A 21,423-nucleotide genomic window follows, 5' to 3' on the forward strand; every position below is an offset into this window, starting at 1 on the left:
GGGAGCCTCTAGTGGTTGCTTCACGCGTTCTCACTCTACAGTTGCTCTCGCGCTAGCCTGCCTAGTCGATGAGTCACTTGAATGAGAGCCAAGCCAAGAAAACTGAAGAGAGAAGCACCAGATAAACTAAATATTTGAAACGTTATCATCACGGTGGGCGAGTTATAAAGCGAGTTATAAAGCATATGATATGAAACATCAAGTTAAGTGGAGTGTAATGATATAATTGTTGTCATTTTTTGATAATGTTTTGATAGTTTAATTAATAAAAGTCCGTTAGCATAGAAGCTAACGTCGGCTAAAGTTAGCTCCAGTCAAGCTAGCCTGTCGTAGTCATGGTGACAGGTCCAATGAACGTTCACACGGTGTAAACAAAGGGAAACATTGTAACTTGTTGTTTTTAGGGGTATGTTGAGAACGATCATTAAGATGATAATTAATAACTTTTTACAAATTGTTTTTTTAGTATGTTGGCTATTTAGAATTGTATAAGTCAGTTGAATGAGAGAGCCAACTGAAAACTGTATTGAAGAGAGATGCACCAGATAGTCCCGTGTAGCTCAGTTGGTAGAGCATGGCGTTTGCAACGCCAGGGTTGTGGGTTCGTTTCCCACGGGGGACCATTATGAAAAAATATATATATGCACTCACTAACTGTAAGTCGCTCTGGATAAGAGCGTCTGCTAAATGACTAAAATGTAATAAACTATAGCTATTTCAAAGTTTCAAAGTTTATGTGAGTACCATAAATTACTATGTTTTTGGTCACTTTACCCCAGAAATGGTGGAACACAGACCATCATAATATATTGTAAACTACCATGCTTTCATGTTTCACTACATGCTGCTAGTACAAAACCATGGTATTTATTTATTTATTGTACTACCATGGTTCATTTGTGTACCATGGTAGCTAGTACAATTAAAAAGATATGTTTTTTTGGTCACTACCATGGCAGGAAAATACCATGGTACTGGTGCAAATACCATGGTATTTTCATGCCATGGTAGTGCAATGAAAAAACTACAATGGTACTATCATGTTTTTTTGGTCACTACAATGGCAGGAAAATACAATGGTATTTGGACCAGTACCATGGTATTTTCCTGCCATGGTAGTTGACCAAAAAAACATTATATATTTTTTCATTGTACTACCATGGTACATTTTTGTAAGGGTGATGCTACCCTACAGAGTGCTGTTGAGGCTACTGTAGACCTTCAAAACAGTGTGTTTTAATCAATTATTTGGTGACATGTAAATATATTTAGTATAGTTTTATCTAAAAGGATAACTTTTTTAATGTTTCACTATTTGTATTCTTCTGAAATTCACTGAGGAGGATGGTCCTCCCCTTCCTCCTCTGAGGAGCCCCCACTGGACTGTCAATATAATGTGAAAATGGTGCATTTCTAAATTTAGTAGAAAAATATAAACCTGATGACATCATCAAAAGTTAAAACATTTTTAAAACAGTGATTTTCAAACACTATGAGATTAACAGTGATGTGGGGAGCAAGAAAATACCCTCCTTTCCGCTAGCAACTCCTTGCAGGTTTTGAAAATCACTGTTTTTAAAAACTTTTAAACCGACCCTGTGATGTCACAAAGAAGCACATTAGGACCTTATATTTTTAACCACAGATCATAGAAACGCGCTGTTTTCACATATGTAGACTGGTTTGGTGCTGGAGATGTTGCATATAAGGTTGAAAAGTGGAAGCAATTTCCCTTTAAACCAAGTCGATTATTTTTCTTCCCTCCTCTCCGATAGAGGGAGAACTTTGGGGTTTGGGTTGGTGTTTGTTTTTTTGTAGACTGCATTCTGAACTCGGGAGGAGGGATTCTTCGTGTATATTCAACAAAATAACTGCTAGCTACCTCGAAAAACGACTGCCTAAATTCACATTTAGCCAAAATTTGAAAGTAGCTACACGCATTTGGCTCCTTTTCAAATTGGTAAAATAATATCAGGGTATATAGCTAATCAGTCGTCGTCTGGCTGGACCTTTGTGGAGCAAGGTGCTTCTGAATAGCTAGCTAGCTAACGTTAGCTAGGATTCAAAAGAACAACTGGTAGCTAGCTTGCTGGCTAGCTAGAAAGCCGGGGGAATCAGCATAGCAGCACCACGGGGAGCCGGGGCCCGAGAGGGAGCCTTCCAGGCCCGCAGCTTGATGTACCCTGCCTGCCTCGCCCCAGCAGCCCACAATGGGGGAGACCAAAGTCATATATCACCTCGACGACCAGGAAACACCCTACCTGGTCAAATTGCCAGTGCCCGCTGACAGGGTCACACTTGCGGACTTCAAAAATGTTCTGAAGAAACCTAACTACAAGTTCTTCTTCAAATCTATGGATGACGATTTTGGGTGAGCATTATTAGCAAGCAGCGTATTATGGTAGTTATCTACTGCTAGTTATTCTTTCAGTCAAAACGACAGATTAAATAATCATAATCTTTTTCAAAACTGTTAGCCAACTAATCAACGTCTCAATGTTCATCATCATGAATGATGATCATGGCTTGAGTTTGTTATTCCTTTGTTTAGCGTTATTCGTCTCTGTTCTATTACTTTTTTTGGTTGTCACTAACGTTAGTTGGCTACAACAGCAACAAAGTTAGGTCTGGCACAATTAACGTTATTGCATAATCGTGTAACCGACAATTATGGGCAATAACCATGAACAAAATAATATAGTCTTCGTAATCGTTTTAATACATTTATTTTAGGAGGGGATGGGTTGAACGTTATTTTCCAATAGAAGTTTATTATTTTTAGATCATTAGGAGTAGAACTGCAGGCAAGGAGAAACTAATTTCCAAAAGTTCCCAGTGGTCAAAGCCATTCATTTTCGAGACAGGGCTGTCATTAAAGCCGAGTTGTATTTTTAAAGATGCATTACAACAAGCTCTAAACATTTTGGAATAAATATGATCATTATGACAATAACCGTAACCCAAAATTCCATAATAGTCACAGCCCTACATAAAGTAAAAATGGGCAATATCGTGAAATCAGTATGGGGCAAAGGAGATTACGAATATGATCAGCACCTCTCTGCCCAGAAAACTACCATTCAAGCTACCATTCAAGCTACCATTCACCAGCTCTGCAAGCATTATGTCAAAATACATTCTTTACTCAACAAATATGGCAGCAACTATCTTCATTTACTGCCTTACTTCCAAAAAATGTATAAATAAACATTTACAAGCAACCAAAACATTTATGTATTGTTTTTTACCAGAAGAGGTGCATATTTTCAATCTACTGATGATGCATGCAACTTAAACACTTGCACATAGTTCTTACATAGTTCGTTATTAATAAAACCTCACAATGAGTATGTTTACATGCACAGTAATAATTTCATATTGAACTGATTATGGCAATCAGCCGGTTATGCAATAGTCCTGTAAACACCTTACTCTGCTTATCTTAAAACCCATTGCAGTCTAAGGGGAGGGGGGTTCTACTAAGGTATATGGATTTGTTTTAAGGTCATACTAAGGATAATTTAGCTATTTGATTTAGAATTTTAAGACCCCTTGAAGTATAATAAAAAAAAATATATATATATATATATATTTATATATATATATACATACACACAGTGGGGGAAAAAAGTATTTAGACAGCCACCAATTGTGCAAGTTCTCCCACTTAAAAAGATGAGAGGCCTGTAATTTTCATCATAGATACGCGTCAACTATGACAGACAAAATGAGAGAAAAAAATCCAGAAAATCACATTGTAGGATTTTTAATGAATTTATTTGCAAATTATGGTGGAAAATAAGTATTTGGTCAATAACAAAAGTTTCTCAATACTTTGTTATATACCCTTTGTTGGCAATGACACAGGTCAAATGTTTTCTGTAAGTCTTCACAAGGTTTTCACACACTGTTGCTGGTTTCACACACCATGCAGATCTCCTCTAGAGCAGTGATGTTTTGGGGCTGTCGCTGGGCAACACAGACTTTCAACTCCCTCCAAAGATTTTCTATGGGGTTGAGATCTGGAGACTGGCTAGGCCACTCCAGGACCTTGAAATGCTTCTTACGAAGCCACTCCTTCGTTGCCCAGGCGGTGTGTTTGGGATCATTGTCATGCTGAAAGACCCAGCCACGTTTCATCTTCAATGCCCTTGCTGATGGAAGGAGGTTTTCACTCAAAATCTCACGATACATGGCCCCATTCATTCTTTCCTTTACACGGATCAGTCGTCCTGGTCCCTTTGCAGAAAAACAGTCCCAAAGCATGATGTTTCCACCCCCATGCTTCACAGTAGGTATGGTGTTCTTTGGATGCAACTCAGCATTCTTTGTTTCATCTGACCATATGACATTCTCCCAATCCTCTTCTGGATCATCCAAATGCACTCTAGCAAACTTCAGACGGGCCTGGACATGTACTGGCTTAAGCAGGGGGACACGTCTGGCACTGCAGGATTTGAGTCCCTGGCGGCGTAGTGTGTTACTGATGGTAGGCTTTGTTACTTTGGTCCCACCTCTCTGCAGGTCATTCACTAGGTCCCCCCGTGTGGTTCTGGGATTTTTGCTCACCGTTCTTGTGATCATTTTGACCCCACAGGGGTGAGATCTTGCGTGGAGCCCCAGATCGAGGGAGATTATCAGTGGTCTTGTATGTCTTCCATTTCCTAATAATTGCTCCCACAGTTGATTTCTTCAAACCAAGCTGCTTACCTATTGCAGATTCAGTCTTCCCAGCCTGGTGCAGGTCTACAATTTTGTTTCTGGTGTCCTTTGACAGCTCTTTGGTCTTGGCCATAGTGGAGTTTGGAGTGTGACTGTTTGAGGTTGTGGACATGTGTCTTTTATACTGATAACAAGTTCAAACAGGTGCCATTAATACAGGTAACGAGTGGAGGACAGAGGAGCCTCTTAAAGAAGAAGTTACAGGTCTGTGAGAGCCAGAAATCTTGCTTGTTTTTAGGTGACCAAATACTTATTTTCCACCATAATTTGCAAATAAATTCATTAAAAATCCTACAATGTGATTTTCTGGATTTTTTTTTCTCAATTTGTCTGTCATAGTTGACGTGTACCTATGATGAAAATTACAGGCCTCTCTCACCTTTTTAAGTGGGAGAACTTGCACAATTGGTGGCTGACTATATACTTTTTTTCCTCACTGTATATTTATTTGATAACTTTTATTTGGCCTTACTGCGATTAGCACATACAAACGCATTGATTAACAGATTCACTACATTGGACAACAGATAGTCCCCCCCAAAAAAAAATCTAAAGGAAGTTTGTTCTGAACTGTCTGTCCTGTATCTGAGAGATATAAGAAAGATCAGGAAACTAAATTAGTACATGATTTCATATGTGTTATTTCATAGTTTTGATGTCTTCACTATTATTCTACAATGTAGAAAAAAATAAAAAAAATAAAGAAAAACCCTTGAATGAGTAGGTGTTCTAAAACTTTTGACTGGTAGTGTATACTTCCATTCATTTTTTCAACTGGTACCAGGGGACCTTCAGATGAGTCTTGTGAGGCCCATGGGCGTCCTAGAGCAAAACAAAACTCCACGGAGGGTGTGTTCCATTAGTGTGTAGCCCAAACTGTTCGGACTCTACAGACAGAAGTTGGCAGATCGGCTGTACCGAATTCAGATGAGTCCCAAGACGCTTGTGGGGGTCGTAGAGCAAAACGGAAAACACCATGGTGTTCGTGAGCGTCTCATTTCTCCATAGATGTGTAGGCCAAACCGTTTGGACGCTACAGCTGATTTTGTGAGAAGACCGATTTTCGGGATGTCTCATGGTCTGACAAACACCGCTCTAGCACCTTTCACCGCAGATGTGGAAGTGCGACATCGGCGGATGTGGTGGATTGAGACGCATCCAATGCAAAAAAACAGATATCTCTAGCTTAAACTGACAGATTTTTATGGAGATTTTTGTATTATGCTAATTAATTTTGCACGGGGCGCAGACATCAACTCTAGAGGGCTAATCGGCGTAAGGTCAAAATCTAAGTAAGCATATGTCGATTAAAACACCTGGTCTGAGCAATCTTAAAAATTATTAAGACATGTAAACGCCTTAATCGGCGTTCCAGCTGTGTATTTGATCTGCGCATGTGCTAGCACCAGCCGAGCAAGCCTCCCTCTTTAGCGCGAGTGAAGTAAGTTTGAAACAACCGAATGTATGTGTCTTAGAAGTAGATTTCACATACAAACTTTGTCTGAACTCTGAATCAAATATGCTTCCCAAAAATAACATGGTTGCTGTGGTAAAACGTTTATTATGATTGGCGATATTCTTCATTGATCACAGTGCCTTCCGGTTGCCTGATTTCAGATGTCCATGTAAATAGGATTATTAGGTAAATCGTTCTTCTTGCAAAGCATGTACATGTTTTAATCGAACTATTATATTAATCTAACTATCCACAATAATAATATAACCGTACTCAATACGGTGCAGAGTGTTACATTGTGGTCCTCTGTAGCTCAATTGGGAGAGCATAGCGCTTGTAACGCCAGGGTAGTGGGTTCGATCCCCGGGACCACCCATACGTAAAAATGTATGCACACATGACTGTAAGTCGCTTTGGATAATAGCGTCTGCTAAATGGCTTATTATTATTATTATTATTATTAAACTTGAATGATTCTCATTGCGATACGGTTCTAAAAACATAAAGCCCTTTACTTTCATATCACATCTAAATTATTTTGCAAATGCAAAATACACAATTTACATTGTTTTAACCCTATAAAGGTGTGCATCAATTTAATGTTTTGTTGTTTTTGATATTAAAGATAAGGTCGTTATGCTTCCAAAACCGTACCGCAAGTGATGCATGTTAATGTTCAGACCGAGCGTCTGGCTCTTAACAAAATTCCCTGTAATGAAGACGCCATCGTCCAATGACTCTTATGATGACTCTTATGTGTAATGTAATGGAACTGAGAGTCATGGTCAAGGGTTAGTCAGAACTAGCTCCACATTTCCGATTATTCTACATTTAGCTCTATCAGAGGTATACAGCAAGTAACTGCATGCTTTTCATGACAGGTAAACATAAATTGATCAGGTAATTTCATATATGTGAAGGTAATGTTAGCCTATCCATTTGGCATGTAGCTAGCTAGCTAAGCAAACAATGTGTAATTTAGCTTGCTTCATCAGAGATTAGGCTTTTTGGAAAGCGCTTGACATTGTCAAGTCCTCGTCCTGGTAAAGTTGTCAGTCGGACTTCTGTCATCACCACTGATTGAGTGTACAAAACATTAGGAACACTTTGCTAATAGGCTTGGAATGTATACAGTTTATACCGGGGTATTTGTAAATAGCTACGGGATGGTTTTTCAATACCGTTTAAACAATTTCTTTGAGGTTTTTTAATACATTAATATTTGTCGCTACTTTTTAAGTAAAAACCTGCAGTCAACTTGTGCAATACGTTAGGAGATAAAACCAGATTGCGTTGTTCATTTCACCTTTCACATTAATTACATAATGAAGATTACTGTAGTTCCCCAGAACAGTTGAGCCAGTCACGTGTTTGTTTGTAAATAGCACAATGGGAGAAAGCGGGAGCAGGTGTGTCCAGCTGTGTATTGACAGGGGTCACGTTTTATATTGAAAGTCAATACTTTCTTTTGCTTCAATACAAATTAACGTTTTTAAGCCTTTAATTGAGACATTGATTGTGTATGTGTGCCATTCAGAGAGAGGTACGTATGGTAGTAGGTGCCAGGCGCACCGGTTTGTGTCAAGAACTGCAACGCTGCTGGGTTTTTCATGCTCAACAGTTTCCTGTGTGTATCAAGAATGGTCCGTCACCCAAAGGACATCCTTTCAACTTGATACAACTGTGGGAAGCATTGGAGTCAACATGGGTCAGCATCCCTGTGGAACGCTTTCGACACCTTGTAGAGTCCATGCCCTGACCAATTGAGGCTGTTCTGAGGGCAGTTTAAGCTAGAGGTACCGCATCTGTTTTTTGCATTGGATCAGTCTCAATCCACCGCATCCGCCGATGTACAGTGCCATGAAAAAGTATTTTCCCCTTTCTGATTTCTTTTCTGTTTTTGTATATTTTTGATACTGAATGTTATCAGATCTTCAACCAAAACCTAATATTATATAAAGGGAAGCTGAGTTTACAAATAACAAAACAAATATATACTTATTTTATTTATTTAATTAACAAAATTATGCAACACCCAATTCCCCTCTGTGAAAAAGTAATTGCCCCCTTACACTCAATAACTGGTTGTGCCACCTTTAGCTGCAATGACTGCAACCAAATGCTTCTTGTAGTTGTTGGTCAGTCTCTCACATGCTGTGGAGGAATTTTGGCCCACTCTTGCATGCAGAACTGCTTTAACTCAGTGACGTTTGTGGGTTTTCAAGCATGAACTGCTCATTTCAAGTCCTGCCACAACATCTCAATTGGGATTAGATCTGGACTCTGACAAGGCCATTCCAAAATGTCAAGTTCATTGCTTTTTAACCATTTTCATGTAGATTTGATTGTGTGTTTTGGATCATTGTCTTGCTGCATGACCCAGCTGTGCTTCAGCTCACACACGGATGGCCTGACATTCTCCTGTAGAATTCTCTGATACAGAGCAGAATTCATGGTTCCTTCTATTAAGGCAATTCATCCAGGTCCTGAGGCAGCAAAGCTTCCCCAAACCATCACACCACCACCACCATGCTTGATCGTTGGTATGAGGTTTTTACTGTGGAATGCAGTGTTTGGTTTTCGCCAGACATAATGGGACCCATCTCGTCTATAAAGTTCATTCAAGTTTGCCAAAAAGCACCTGGAAGATCGTCAAGACGCTTGGAAGAATGTTCTATGGACAGATGAGTCAATAGTATACCATTTTGGATGACTTGCTTTCATTCAGCCACAAGAGCATTAGTGAGGTTGGGCACTGATGTTGGGTGATTAGTTGTTTGATGGGGTTGAGGTCAGGGCTCTGTGTAGGCCAGTCAAGTTCTTCCACACCGATCTCGAACAACCATTTCTTTATGGACATTGCTTTGTGCACAGGGGCATTGTCATGCTGAAACAGGAAAGGGCCTTCCCCAAACTGTTGCCACAAAGTTGGAAGCACAGAATCGTTTAGAATGTCATTGTATGCTGTAGCATTAAGATTTCCCTTCACTGGAACTAAGGGGCCTAGCCCGAACCATGAAAAACAGCCCCAGACCATTATAACTCCTCCACCAAACTTTACAGTTGGCACTATGCATTCGGGCAGGTAGCATTTTCCTGGCATCCGCCAAATCCAGATTCGTCCGTCAGATGGTCAAGCGTGATTCATCACTCCAGAGAACGCGGTTCCACTGCTCCAAGAGTCCAATGGCTGCAAGCTTTACACCACTCAAGCCGACGCTTGGCATGGCGCATGGTGATCTTAGGCTTGTGTGCGGCTGCTCGGCCATGGAAACCCATTTCATGAAGCTCCCGACGAACAGTTCTTGTGCTGACGTTACTTCCAGGCAGTTTGACATACTTTATATCTGTGTTTTTTTAATCATATTTTTGGGATTGGCTGCAACGATTTAGCAGGGGTGTGAATATAGGGGAAACACTATAAAAACATTTGCGAAAGTTAGAAAAGTCTAATTTCAACCACAACTCCTGCAGCCTTGTTAGCATGCTCAAGCGTACTTGCTCGATTTGAGGACTCACAGGACGGTAAAAACCTGTTAGTCTGTTTGACGTGTATTATATTAGATTATGCTGTGGCTTTTTTACAGAACGTTGCCAGCCGTACTTACAAAAAAAAAGTGTAGACCGGCAAGCTTCTGAAAGTGAGAAATGCAGTATACAGCTGGTGGGAGTTGTAGTTCATGTGTGTCGTTCTAATGAAACAGTTGTAACCTTTCAGCTTCTTGCTTCTACATAGCTGTCAAATACGTTGAAAACCGGCATATGGTAAGTCAATTCACATGGCATCGACATTTAATCAAGTTTAAACTTGTGTTTGACACGTGCATTAGGGAGAAGGGACCACGATAATGGTCTCCTCTCTCTTGCTGTTGTTGTCAAAAAGGAATGCAGACTGGTTGGACACAACGGTCGGTCACTTACTCTGGAATGCCTTGTTTTTCACTGGCTGGTTTACGAGCCAACCCTTACGCATGAAACATGTCTGAAATGGAAAAGGAACCTCTAGTCTCAAAATGAGTCCATCTCCCATTCCATCACAGAAAATGTCTTCACTTTTTGGAGTGAACAATCACTTTAACACCAGGAAGGTGCTTTAGATATATTGTGTCCTTTCAGATAAAGGGTTTGGGTGTTTCAAAATACGGTAGGCTATATATAAGAGCCATGTCAGAAATGGGTTACCTCAGTGTTGACCACCTTTGTTGAGTGAAACTCTTCAATGATCTGTTTTGGAGAATGGCTTAAGGCAGCCGCAAGCTTCCCAGCCGAAGCATTTTGTGTTATTTTTTGTTCGTTTTGGTCTTCGGCAAGGGTTTTTTCGGTTCATGCTCACATTTTTTCTTGAGGCAAGCCGAAGGCAGTAGTTGAAGTCGTAGCCCCGGTGATTGGTCAACATTAGGGATTCTTCAATTAAGTGTTTGTTGTCATTCAACGAGAGACTAATCGTTTATGCAACATTTTTTCACACAGAAATACTGCTCCAAACATCTTAGTTAGATGTAAAATTGTGCGACTAAGATTTCTTGAGTTATCTTAGATTAATTCTGACTATTTTGAGGAAGTGTCTCAAAATGGGCAAACAGTACTATTGCCACTTTTCTTGTTTTTCAAGCAAAGGTCTTTTAAGGGAGTATGCGAGCACACTGGTTTGGTTCGCCTAGCCGAGTTTAGCTAGGCGCAGCCGAACTGAAGCATGCTGACGCCTTTAGGCCTAGCTGTCTATCAAGACAGTGGAGAACTCCAAAGTACTTTGCCAGATTGAGGTTCAGGATTGAGTAGTTCATATATTTGATTTCAAACCGGTCTGCAAATGGCACTGAAGTGCTCTGACATCGGGTTAGATTTGAATTTGAGACTGCATGTTTGTTTGTTCTGTTGTGTTGAACCTCCACACACATTGTTGTTTAATATAAAATCTTATACTGAACAAATATAAACGCAACAATTTCAAAGATTTTAATGAGTTACAGTTCATATAAGGAAATCGGTCAATTGAAATCAATTCATTAGGCCCTAATCTATGGATTTCACATGACTGGGAATACAGATATGCATCTGTTGGTCTCAGATAACGTTAAAAAAAGGATAGGGCCGTGGATCAGAACCAGAAAGCCAGTCAGTATCTGTGACCACCATTTGCCTCATGCAGCGCAACACATCTCCTTCGCAGAGTTGATCAGGCTGTTGATTGTGGAATGTTGTCCCATTCCTCTTCAATGGCTGTGCGAAGTTGCTGGATATTGGTAGGAACTGGAACACGCTGTCGTACATGTCAATCCAGAGCATCCTAAACATGCTCAATGTGCGACATGTCTGGTAAGTATGCAGGCCATGGAAGAACTGGGACATTTTCAGCTTCCAGGAATTGTGTACAGAACCTTGCATCATGGGGCTGTGCATTATCATGCTGAAACATGAGGTGATGGCGGTGGATGAATGGCACAACAATGGTCCTCAGGATCTCGTCACTATATCTCTGTGCATTCATATTGCCATCGATAAAATGCAATTGTGTTCGTAGTTTATGCCTGCCCATACCATAACCCCACCGCGACCATGGGGCACTCTGTTCACAACGTTGACATCAGCAAACCGCTCGCCCACACAACGCCATGCACGCTGTCTGCCATTTGCCCGTACAGTTGAAACCGGGATTCATCCGTGAAGAGCACACTTCTCTAGAGTTCCATTGGCCATTGAAGGTGAGCATTTGCCCACTGAAGTCGGTTATGACGGTCAGGTCAATACCCTGGTGAGGACAACGAGCACGCAGATGAGCTTCCCTGAGACGTTTCTGACAGTTTGTGCAGAAATTATTTGGTTGTGCAAACCCACAGTTTCATCAGCTGTCTGGGTGGCTGGTCTCAGACAATCCCGCAGGTGAGGAAGCCAGATGTGGAGGTCCTGGGCTGGCGTGGTTACATGTGGTCTGCGGTTGTGAGGCCGGTTGGACATACTCCCAAATTCTCTAAAACGACTTTGGAGGCGGCTTATGGTAGAGAAATTAACATTCAATTATCTGGCAACAGCTCTGGTGGATAGTCCTACAGTCAGCATACCAATTGCACGCTCCCTCAACTTGAGACGTCTTTGGCATTGTGTTGTGTGACACAAATGCACATTTTTAGAGTGGCCTTTTAATGTCCCCAGCACAAGGTGCACCTGTGTATTGATCATGCTGTTTAATCAGCTTCTTGATATGCCACACCTGTCAGGTGGATGGACTATCTTGGCAAAGGAGAAATGCCCACTAACAGGGCTTTTTGTGTATTTGGAAAGTTTTTGGGATCTTTTATTTCAGCTCATGAAACATTGGACCAACACTTTACATGTTGTGTTTATATTTTTGTTCAGTGTAGTAACTGAACTAGCTAGCACAGAAATGTAACAAATGAGAGCGCAAAAGCCAGAAACATTAGGCCAATATGTTTTTACCATCAGACTAATTATTAGAATGTCCTTGTCTTTGTGGGATTGGTCAAAGCAGGGTTTTTCTATTGTTGGGACCGGGAGTGTTTCTAAGTGTTTTTGCATTCCTTACCAGCATTTGTGTACACATGGTGAGTCAATGTTGTTCTCTCTTTCCCTTGCAGGGTAGTGAAAGAAGAGATATCTGATGACAATGCCAAACTCCCTTGTTTTAATGGCCGTGTGGTATCTTGGGTAAGCACACACACACACACACACACACACACTCACACACACACACACACACACACTTCATCTTTGTCTTAAGTCTTTGTCAATGACACCCATCTGTTGGGGCTGCTATTGACCCCAAACATCACTCTGTCCCTAGAGAGAAGCCCCACCCATCTGTCTGATAATATCATTACTACATAATGATGTTAGGAATAACAGTGGCACACACAAACACACATGGAACATGTGCGCACGCGTACACACACACACACACACACACACACACACACACACACACACACACAAAGAGTTTCTCTCACGCTCTCTTATCTCGTCAATCTTTCTAACTCTCTTACAAATACAGTAGTTATTTATGTCTCTATAAAACTCCTACATTTCTCAGCTCACACACAGACCAATGATCCCCTCTCTCCATGACTGAGCCATCTGGTTTTTTGCGCTGCCTCTCTTGTCCTTTGTTTCTCCATTGAGATCTGATTAAGAGAAACTGAAATCACAGGATCATAGACATCACTCCCAAATAAAGAGCTTCACTGCAGCTAATGAGGAGATTGAATCACAAGTAACAGAGGGGCAAAATAAAGGAGTGAAAGAGTGGTTTGTTTAATAAGGAAATGGTGTGTGTGTGGGGGGGGGGTGGGGGGGGGGGCAGTAGGCCAACCTTGTTACTATAACTAGGAAAATCTCTGGGGCCTAGTTACTGGCTTTATTCCATACAGTGATTGGTCATGATAGTCGTCTCTGTTCATGCCCCTGTATGTTTATCTCAGTTTCAGTTTTAATGTCACGTGCACAAGTGCAGTGAAAGGCCTTTCTTGCAAGCTCTAATCCCAACAATGCAGTAATCGATATCAATGTAGTACTAAAAATAACATAAGGTAGAACAAAAATCTGTCTGGCTGTGTGATAGGCAGAGACAGAGGCAAGGCCAATCTGATCAGGCTAAAGGTATTAAGTTCTGGTGAAATGTTTGGTATCCAGGGTGTCTCTGTCTGTCAGCTCTCTGCTGGGTCCTGGCGCTACAGACCTGGCTTGCTATAAAATGTATTTGTAAAAATAGCTGCATAGTGCATGTAAATCAAATTTGAATCATTCTTAGGGTCTCAAAGTTGGTCTGTCTGTCTACCTCTGTGTCCTCAGCTGGTGTCGGGGGACGGTGCTCACTCAGATGGTGGCTCTGTGGTCGAGAGTTTGTCGGAGCTGCCGCCACCCCCCCTGGAGAGGACTGGGGGCATCGGGGACTCCAGACCCCCCTCCTACCAGTCAGTTATCTCTCAGTTGTGTGTGTGTGTGTTTAGCTGTGTGCGCAATGCGAACATATTTGACTTTGTTTGTGTTTCTGTTTGGCTGTGTGAGAGATGTTGTGCTTGTGAATAAGTGTGTTTGTCTCTCTGAGTGTCTTTATAGGCTTAGTCTTGGTTAATAATCTCCATTGTGCTTCTAATATCTGCCGAAATAATGATGAAAACAGTGAGCACAACAATGTGCTCAATGGGAAAAGAATTCCCTCTTGTGACACCCCACTCCTCCTTTCCTTTCCTCCCCTTCGCCCTCCCTTTCTCCATGTCTCACTGCAGTGGGAAGGCCACAGGTGGACGAGACTCGTTGGACAACGAGACAGAGACGGGCTCGATGGTGTCCCAGAGAAGAGCGAGGGAGCGGCCACGCCGGAAACACACTCGCGAGCACGGTCAGAGAGCAGTTGGTCCCCTCCATTCCTCTCACTCAGTCACTCACTCAGCAGCTCTTTCACTCCTCTTTGACATTCTCGCTCTTCCTCAAAATGTCTCTACTGTACTGTCCAGTTCCCCGCGTGATACGTGATCTAGCCTAGTTGTTGGATAGGTGTATGAGCCATACAGCCATATTCCTCCCAGACTAACAAGGTGCAATGTGTAGCTATTGCCATCACTTTATACTTTTCTAGCGTTAGACCTATCCAAACTCCATGAAGTGCCCAGAGACCGATTAGGAACTGAGCATATAGCGCTGTGACTGTTAGCCCCTCCCCTGTGAAACTCTGTCACCTCTCTCACCCCCTGCAGGTGGGAGGAATGGCTACTCGCGGGTGGGCCGAGGGGCGGAGCTGGGCCAATACGACAGCTGCTCGTCCTTCATGAGCAGCGAGCTGGAGTCCACCAGCTGCTTTGACTCTGAAGATGACGACGCCACCAGCCGGTGAGAACCTCTAGATAACCATTACGCAATTTTCCGCCAACCTCCACTTTCTTGCCTCCCGTATGTTTTACTTAACCTGTGAGAACCAAAGGTATTCTGCATACCGTAACCCTATTGGACTTTCTCCCCCAGGTTCAGCAGTTCCACAGAACAGAGCTCCTCTCGACTGATGAGGCGACACCGCCGGCGCCGCCGGAAACCCAAAACATCCAACATGGAAAGGGTGAGATGGGCAGACACATACCAGGGTTTCCGTTAGCCAGTTATTGCTGGCTTTTGGCCAAATAAAATAAAATAAAAAGCCAATAAATACAAATTGTTGCCTGCCAAATTGACCGGGAGAAAAAACAACTGTATGCAGGCTATCAGTGCGTCACCCACCACTTTACAATGTGTGCGGGAGGCAGTATGCATTTTGAAAACATACTTAATTGTTTGACTTACCTTGCTTGAAAATCAGACCATAGAAACGTGGAGGCAAATATTTTATAAAGACTTAATAGGCGGCACGTGAGTTTTTAAAGTTTAGGGAGGCATACAATTTATCCTACGATTTCTACCGATCTGCGTGCCGGTTATGATTTTCATATGCGCATTTTCGTGGAACAGTTTCATTTCAATAATAACGTTTTCATTTCTCAATCATTGTCACGTGGTTAAAGGGATACTTTGGAATTTTGGCAATGAGGCCCTTTATCTACTTCCCCAGAGTCAGATGAACTCGTGGATACCATTTTTATGTCTCTGTCCAGTATGAAGTTAGAGGTAGTTTCAGGAGCCAATGCTAACTAGCGTTAGCGCAATGGCTGTAAGTCTATGGGTACCTGCTAGCATGCATAGACTTCCAGTCATTGTGCTAACGCTTGTTAGCATTGGCTAGTTAGCATATGAGTCGGGTAAATTTCTCAAATATCTTCCCGGTCACGTTGTCCGACGCCACATTTTCCTGACGGAAACCCTGACACACAAACACACACGTTTTCTTACCTCTCTCGCCCCCCTTTCTCTCTTTCTAGTCGTCATCGTTCAGCAGCATCACAGACTCCACCATGTCACTGAACATCATCACTGTCACTCTGAACATGGGTAAGTGTTTCTCTGTGGCTTTCTGTCTCTTTTTCACTTGCAATAAAGCTTTACATAGTCCTCCTGACCACTCATTCTCTTTCTCTCTCTCTCCCCCCTCTGTAGAGAAGTATAACTTCCTGGGCATCAGCATCGTGGGGCAGAGCAACGAGAGGGGCGACGGGGGCATCTACATCGGCTCCATCATGAAGGGAGGGGCGGTGGCCGCAGACGGACGCATTGAGCCTGGAGACATGCTACTGCAGGTGTGTGCTCGTATGTTTGAGGGTTTGGGACTCTTTGTAACAGCCTTGAATCCAGAGTGAATTAAGTGGATGCCATTGAACATTACAGCAGGGTGAACAAACGGTTGAAGTCAGGGTTGTGTTCATGAGGCACCAAATGGAAGAAAATCGACTGAAATGGTGGAACTACCTAAATATGTCCAATAATAAAATGCTTGTTTTTGTTTTCAGTTTCAAAACATTTTGCTACAGTGTGAATGACCCCTAATGAATACGACCCACTTCAGCAGACTAAACTCAACTCCATGATTTACGTTGGAGTTGAGAGGGCGACTAGTGTGGGTGGACTGGAGCTCTGACGTCACATAAAATGAAGTTTTTATCAGAAACGACTGATTTCAGCACCCAGAATAGCCCACAATTACACAGAACAATGCCGTAGCGAGACTGAGATTGTCTCCACCCTCTTAACAGGTGAACGACATCAACTTTGAGAACATGAACAACGACGATGCAGTTCGAGTGCTGAGGGACATCGTACACAAGCCAGGGTGAGTCACTCACGCACGTGTGCTCTTTCACACACACACACGTCTACAAACACGCTCCAGTTGACACAACATCAGTCTTAGGACTTATTAAACCTGGACTTCAGCTTTCACTATCTTTAGTATTGTATTCCATCTGTAAAAAGACAGGTGCAAGTTTTGCAACTTTGCCTAAGCCGTATAAACATGGTGTTGTGAGCATTGCCAGCTCTGTGTTAACTCTGTTTATAGCCCCATCACTCTGACTGTGGCTAAGTGCTGGGACCCCAACCCCCGGAGCTGCTTTGCTCTGCCGAGAAGTGAGTATTCACCTGCTGTGTCTTCCCCTCACAATACACCCACGAAACATTTGTGAATGTCCGAGTATTCTTGTTTGTTTTATGGATTTATTTGTGTGTTTTTGTGAAGTCTGTGTACTATGTTGAACCCCCGTTTTCTCCCACCAGGTGAGCCGATCCGGCCCATTGACCCTGCTGCCTGGGTGTCCCACACTGCGGCTATGACAGGGGTGTACCCTGCTTATGGCATGAGCCCATCGATGAGCACAGTCACCTCCACCAGCTCCTCCATTAGCAGCTCCATCCCTGAGACTGAACGTGAGTCACACACCTGGGTCCTGTCAAAACGGACTAAATTCAACTGTAATTAAAACACTCTAAAACTCTTTGTGTCATGACGCAATCTACAGTTGAGGACAGGCTAGTATGCGAAGGAGCTCATAATGTAATGTCTATTACAAGTTCAGCTAATATTTGAAAATCCCACAAAACTGCCATACAGTGGAAAACCTACGTCCTATCAAAACTGTCCCAATGTCCCATTATAAACCTGTAACCCATGATAACTACCTTCGCTAAACCCAGTAACCCAACTCACGATTTGCTCCTCGCAGGCTTCGACGATTTCCACCTGTCCATCCACAGTGACATGTCAACTGTTGCCAAGGCCATGGCTTCCCCGGAGTCGGGCCTGGAGGTGCGAGACAGGATGTGGCTAAAGATCACCATCGCCAATGCCTTCATAGGTACGCCTACTCTCCTTTTCCTCTCTACCTCTCTCTACCTCTCTCTACCTCTCTCCCTGTCAGTCCTCCTGTCCTAGTTGTCTTTCTATATGACCCCTTTTATATGTCTGAATGTGTCTCTTCTGCCTAGTTTGTGGGTTAATTGCCATGCCAATGTGTATTTTGTGTCTAGACTCATATATGTTTTTGGTGTGTTTCTGTATCCAAAGGCTCAGACGTGGTGGACTGGCTCTTTCATCACATGGAGGGATTCTCAGACCGACGGGAGGCAAGGAAGTACGCCAGTAACCTGCTCAAGGCCGGCTACATCCGCCACACCGTCAACAAGATCACCTTCTCCGAGCAGTGCTACTACATCTTCGGAGACCTCTGTGGCAGTGAGTTTTTTTCACTATATCGTCATTGTATTTCATGGTTTGAAAACCACCCCTAGTCCCTAGCCCTTCTGTGTTTTCAGACAAAACAAAACTGTGACATTAATATTCATGATAACTCAATCTCTCTTTCTCAGACATGACCCACCTCTCTCTGCACGACCACGACGGCTCCAGCGGCGGGGCGTCGGACCAGGACACCCTGCCCCCTCTGCCCCACCCTGGGGCGGCCCCCTGGCCCATGGCCCTGCCCTACCAGTTCTCCATCGCCCACCCCTACAACCCCCAGCCCCAACACGACCTGCCCCAGGGCTTCCCGGGAGTAGGGGCGGGCAGCGCTGGCAGCCAACACAGCGAAGGTGAGGAGAGCTGGGACTCACCAGCAGTATTCAATCAAACCCAGACACTAAGAGAGGGGGAACTAGTTTGAATTAACCAACACTACGGCTTAGGACAATATGCCACACACAAAAAAAATCTATCATAATACTATCGTAACAATAGTTTTTGCTATTTATCTGCCACAGTAAATATCAATGAATCTGTGTTGGCCCAGGCATGAATCATGCATCTCTCCCATGAGCCTTCCCAAAAACGGGGTCACTGCTTCTTACATCACTGCATTAGCATGCCTGACAAAGCTCACAGCATTATTAATGATATAGAAAAACTCGAAAACTAAAATTAATGACTAAAATTAAGGAGTATTGCAGTAATAGATAATGTAATTTCAATGTATGGCTTCACTCAACATATACAATAATGCACGCAGCAAAGCCAGAACATACACACAGTAATTCATAAAACACTTGCAGTCATGTATGAAGGACAAATACACTATATATACAAAAGTATGTGGACACCCCTTCAAATTAGTGGATTCGGCTATTTCAGCCACACCCATTGCTGACAGGTGTGTAAAATCGAGCACACAGCCATGCAATCTCCATAGACAAACATTGGCAGTAGAATGGCCTTTTACTGAGGCCTCCCGAGTGGCGCAGTGGTCTTAAGTGTGCCACTAGAGATCCTGGTTCGAGTCCAGGCTCTGTCGCAGCCGGCCGCGACCGGGAGACCCATGGGGCGGCGTACAGTTGGCCCAGTGTCGTCCAGGTTAGGGGAGGGTTTGGCCCATCGCGCACTAGCGACTCCTGTGGCGGGCCGAGCGCAGTGCACGCTGACACGGTCGCCAGGTGTACAGTGTTTCCTCTGACACATTGGTGCGGCTGGCTTCTGGGTTAAGCGGGCGTTGTGTCAAGAAGCAGTGCGGCTCGGTTGGGTTGTGTTTCGTACGGGAGTTATGGGAATTGCAGCGATTGGACAAGACTAACTACCAATTGGCTACCATGAAATTGGGGAGAAAAAGGGGTAAAATAATTTAAAATAATTTAAATAACAATGGCCTTACTGAAGAGCTCTGTGACTTTAAACGTGGCACCGTCATAGGATGCCACCTTTCCAACAAGTTAGTTGTTCAAATTTCTTCCCTGCTAGAGCTGCCCCGGTCAACTGGAAGTGCTGTTATTGTGAAGTGGACACGTCTAGGAGCAACAACGGCTCAGCCGCGAAGTGGTAGGCCACACAAGCTCACAGAACGGGACCGCCAAGTGCTGAAGCGCGTATCGTGTAAAAATCGTCTCTCTTCGGTTGCAACACTCACTACAGAGTTCCAAACTGCCTCTGGAAGCAACATCACCACAATAACTTTTAATCGGGAGCTTCATGAAATGGGTTTCCATGGCCGAGCAGCCACACACAAGCCTAAGATCACCATGCACAATACCAAGCGTCGGCTGGAGTAGTGTAAAGCTCGCTGCCATTAGACTCTGGAGAAATGGAAACGCGTTCTCTGGAGTGATGAATCACGCTTTACCATTTGGCAGTCCGACTGACGAATCTGGGTTTGGCGGACGCCACTACCTGCTCGAATGCATAGTGCCAACTGTAAAGTTAGGTGGAGGAGGAATAATGGTCTGGGGCTGTTTTTCATGGTTCGGGCTAGGCCCCTAAATTCCAGTGATGGGAAATCTTAACACTACAGCATACAATAACATTCTAGACGATTCTGTGCTTCCAACTTTGTGGCAACAGTTTGGGGAAGGCCCTTTCCTGTTTCAGCATGACAATGCCCCCGTGCACAAGCGAGGTCCATACAGAAATGGTGTGTTGGTGTGGAAGAACTTTACTTGCCTGCACAGAGCCCTGGCCTCGACCTCAACCCCATCGAACTCCTTTAGGATGAATTGGAACGCCGACTGCGAGCCATGCCTAATCACCCAACATCAGTGCCCAACCTCACTAATGCTCTTGTGGCTGAATGGAAGCAAGTCCCTGCAGCAATGTTCCAACATCTAGTGGAAAGCCTTCCCAGAAGAGTGAAGGCTGTTATAGCAGCAAAGGGGGGACCAACTCCATATTAATGCCCATGATTTTGGAATGAGATGTTCGACGAGCAGGTGTCCACACACTTATGGTCATGTAGTGTAGTTGGATACTAACACACTTTCTCTTTGTTTTGCTCCCCCGTCTCCAGGGAGCAGCGGCTCCAACTGCAGTAAGACCGAGGGCCGAGGCGGTGCTGGGGGCTCCAACAAGTCGGGTGGGAGTGGCAGCGAATCAGAGATCAGGAGCCATCGGGCCCCCAGCGAGCGCTCTGTGGCCCCTAGCGAGCGCAGCATCCGCAGTTCCTACAGCCATCGAAGCGCCCACTCGTCCCACTCACTGTCCTACAGCCCTGGCCTGGTCTACGGCCCTCCAGGCCTGCCTCCTAACCCCCCCCACCTGGCCACAGCTGCCCCAGGAGCCCCCCCAGGCCGACAGCTGGCCAACGCTCCCCCAGAGCTCACCGGCTCCCGCCAGTCCCTGCGCATGGCCGTAGGCAACCCTGGCGAGTTCTTTGTCGATGTCATGTGACGCAGGTTATGTCATAGGCTCCCCACATAATGGAGGATAGGGATTTTTTGTTTAGTGCTGAGGGGGACAGACAGGAGGAGGAAGTCTCTAGAAAATCAAGGTTGGGGTCAATGTTATTTCCTTTTGAATTGCCAGAATTGAAATGGAATTGAGGCCAACCCTGCTGGAAATGTCCTCTTGCTCTTCTGCTCCTGAGGGTGTATCTGACTCAATATACTTTCTTCAGTGAAGAACC

The 21,423-nt window shown here is 43.8% G+C and overlaps 1 protein-coding gene across 1 annotated transcript; it reads left to right on the forward strand.

Annotated features, from left to right (window-relative positions):
- The first annotated feature begins 1,673 nt into the window (after positions 1 to 1,673).
- LOC121535071 (segment polarity protein dishevelled homolog DVL-3) lies at positions 1,674 to 21,423 on the forward strand. Its single transcript, XM_041841771.2, has 15 exons — positions 1,674 to 2,371; positions 12,772 to 12,841; positions 13,982 to 14,103; positions 14,419 to 14,531; positions 14,887 to 15,019; positions 15,152 to 15,242; positions 16,036 to 16,105; positions 16,211 to 16,350; positions 16,804 to 16,880; positions 17,109 to 17,176; positions 17,324 to 17,473; positions 17,770 to 17,901; positions 18,111 to 18,278; positions 18,413 to 18,634; positions 20,809 to 21,423. Exons 1-15 carry the CDS (start codon positions 2,211 to 2,213, stop codon positions 21,186 to 21,188), a joined length of 2,097 nt encoding a protein of 698 aa, XP_041697705.1. The 5' UTR covers positions 1,674 to 2,210; the 3' UTR covers positions 21,189 to 21,423.

Source organism: Coregonus clupeaformis, chromosome 21, assembly GCF_020615455.1.
Source record: "Coregonus clupeaformis isolate EN_2021a chromosome 21, ASM2061545v1, whole genome shotgun sequence".
Classification (NCBI taxonomy): Eukaryota; Metazoa; Chordata; class Actinopteri; order Salmoniformes; family Salmonidae; genus Coregonus; species Coregonus clupeaformis.

Bases quoted from the DNA above. Each gene is read 5' to 3' on its own strand.
- LOC121535071 (XM_041841771.2), top strand. From the start codon at position 2,211: ATGGGGGAGACCAAAGTCATATATCACCTCGACGACCAGGAAACACCC. The intron at 16,351-16,803 runs GTGTGTGCTCGT...CCCTCTTAACAG, and splicing joins CTGGAGACATGCTACTGCAG to GTGAACGACATCAACTTTGA. The intron at 17,902-18,110 runs GTACGCCTACTC...CTGTATCCAAAG, and splicing joins CATCGCCAATGCCTTCATAG to GCTCAGACGTGGTGGACTGG.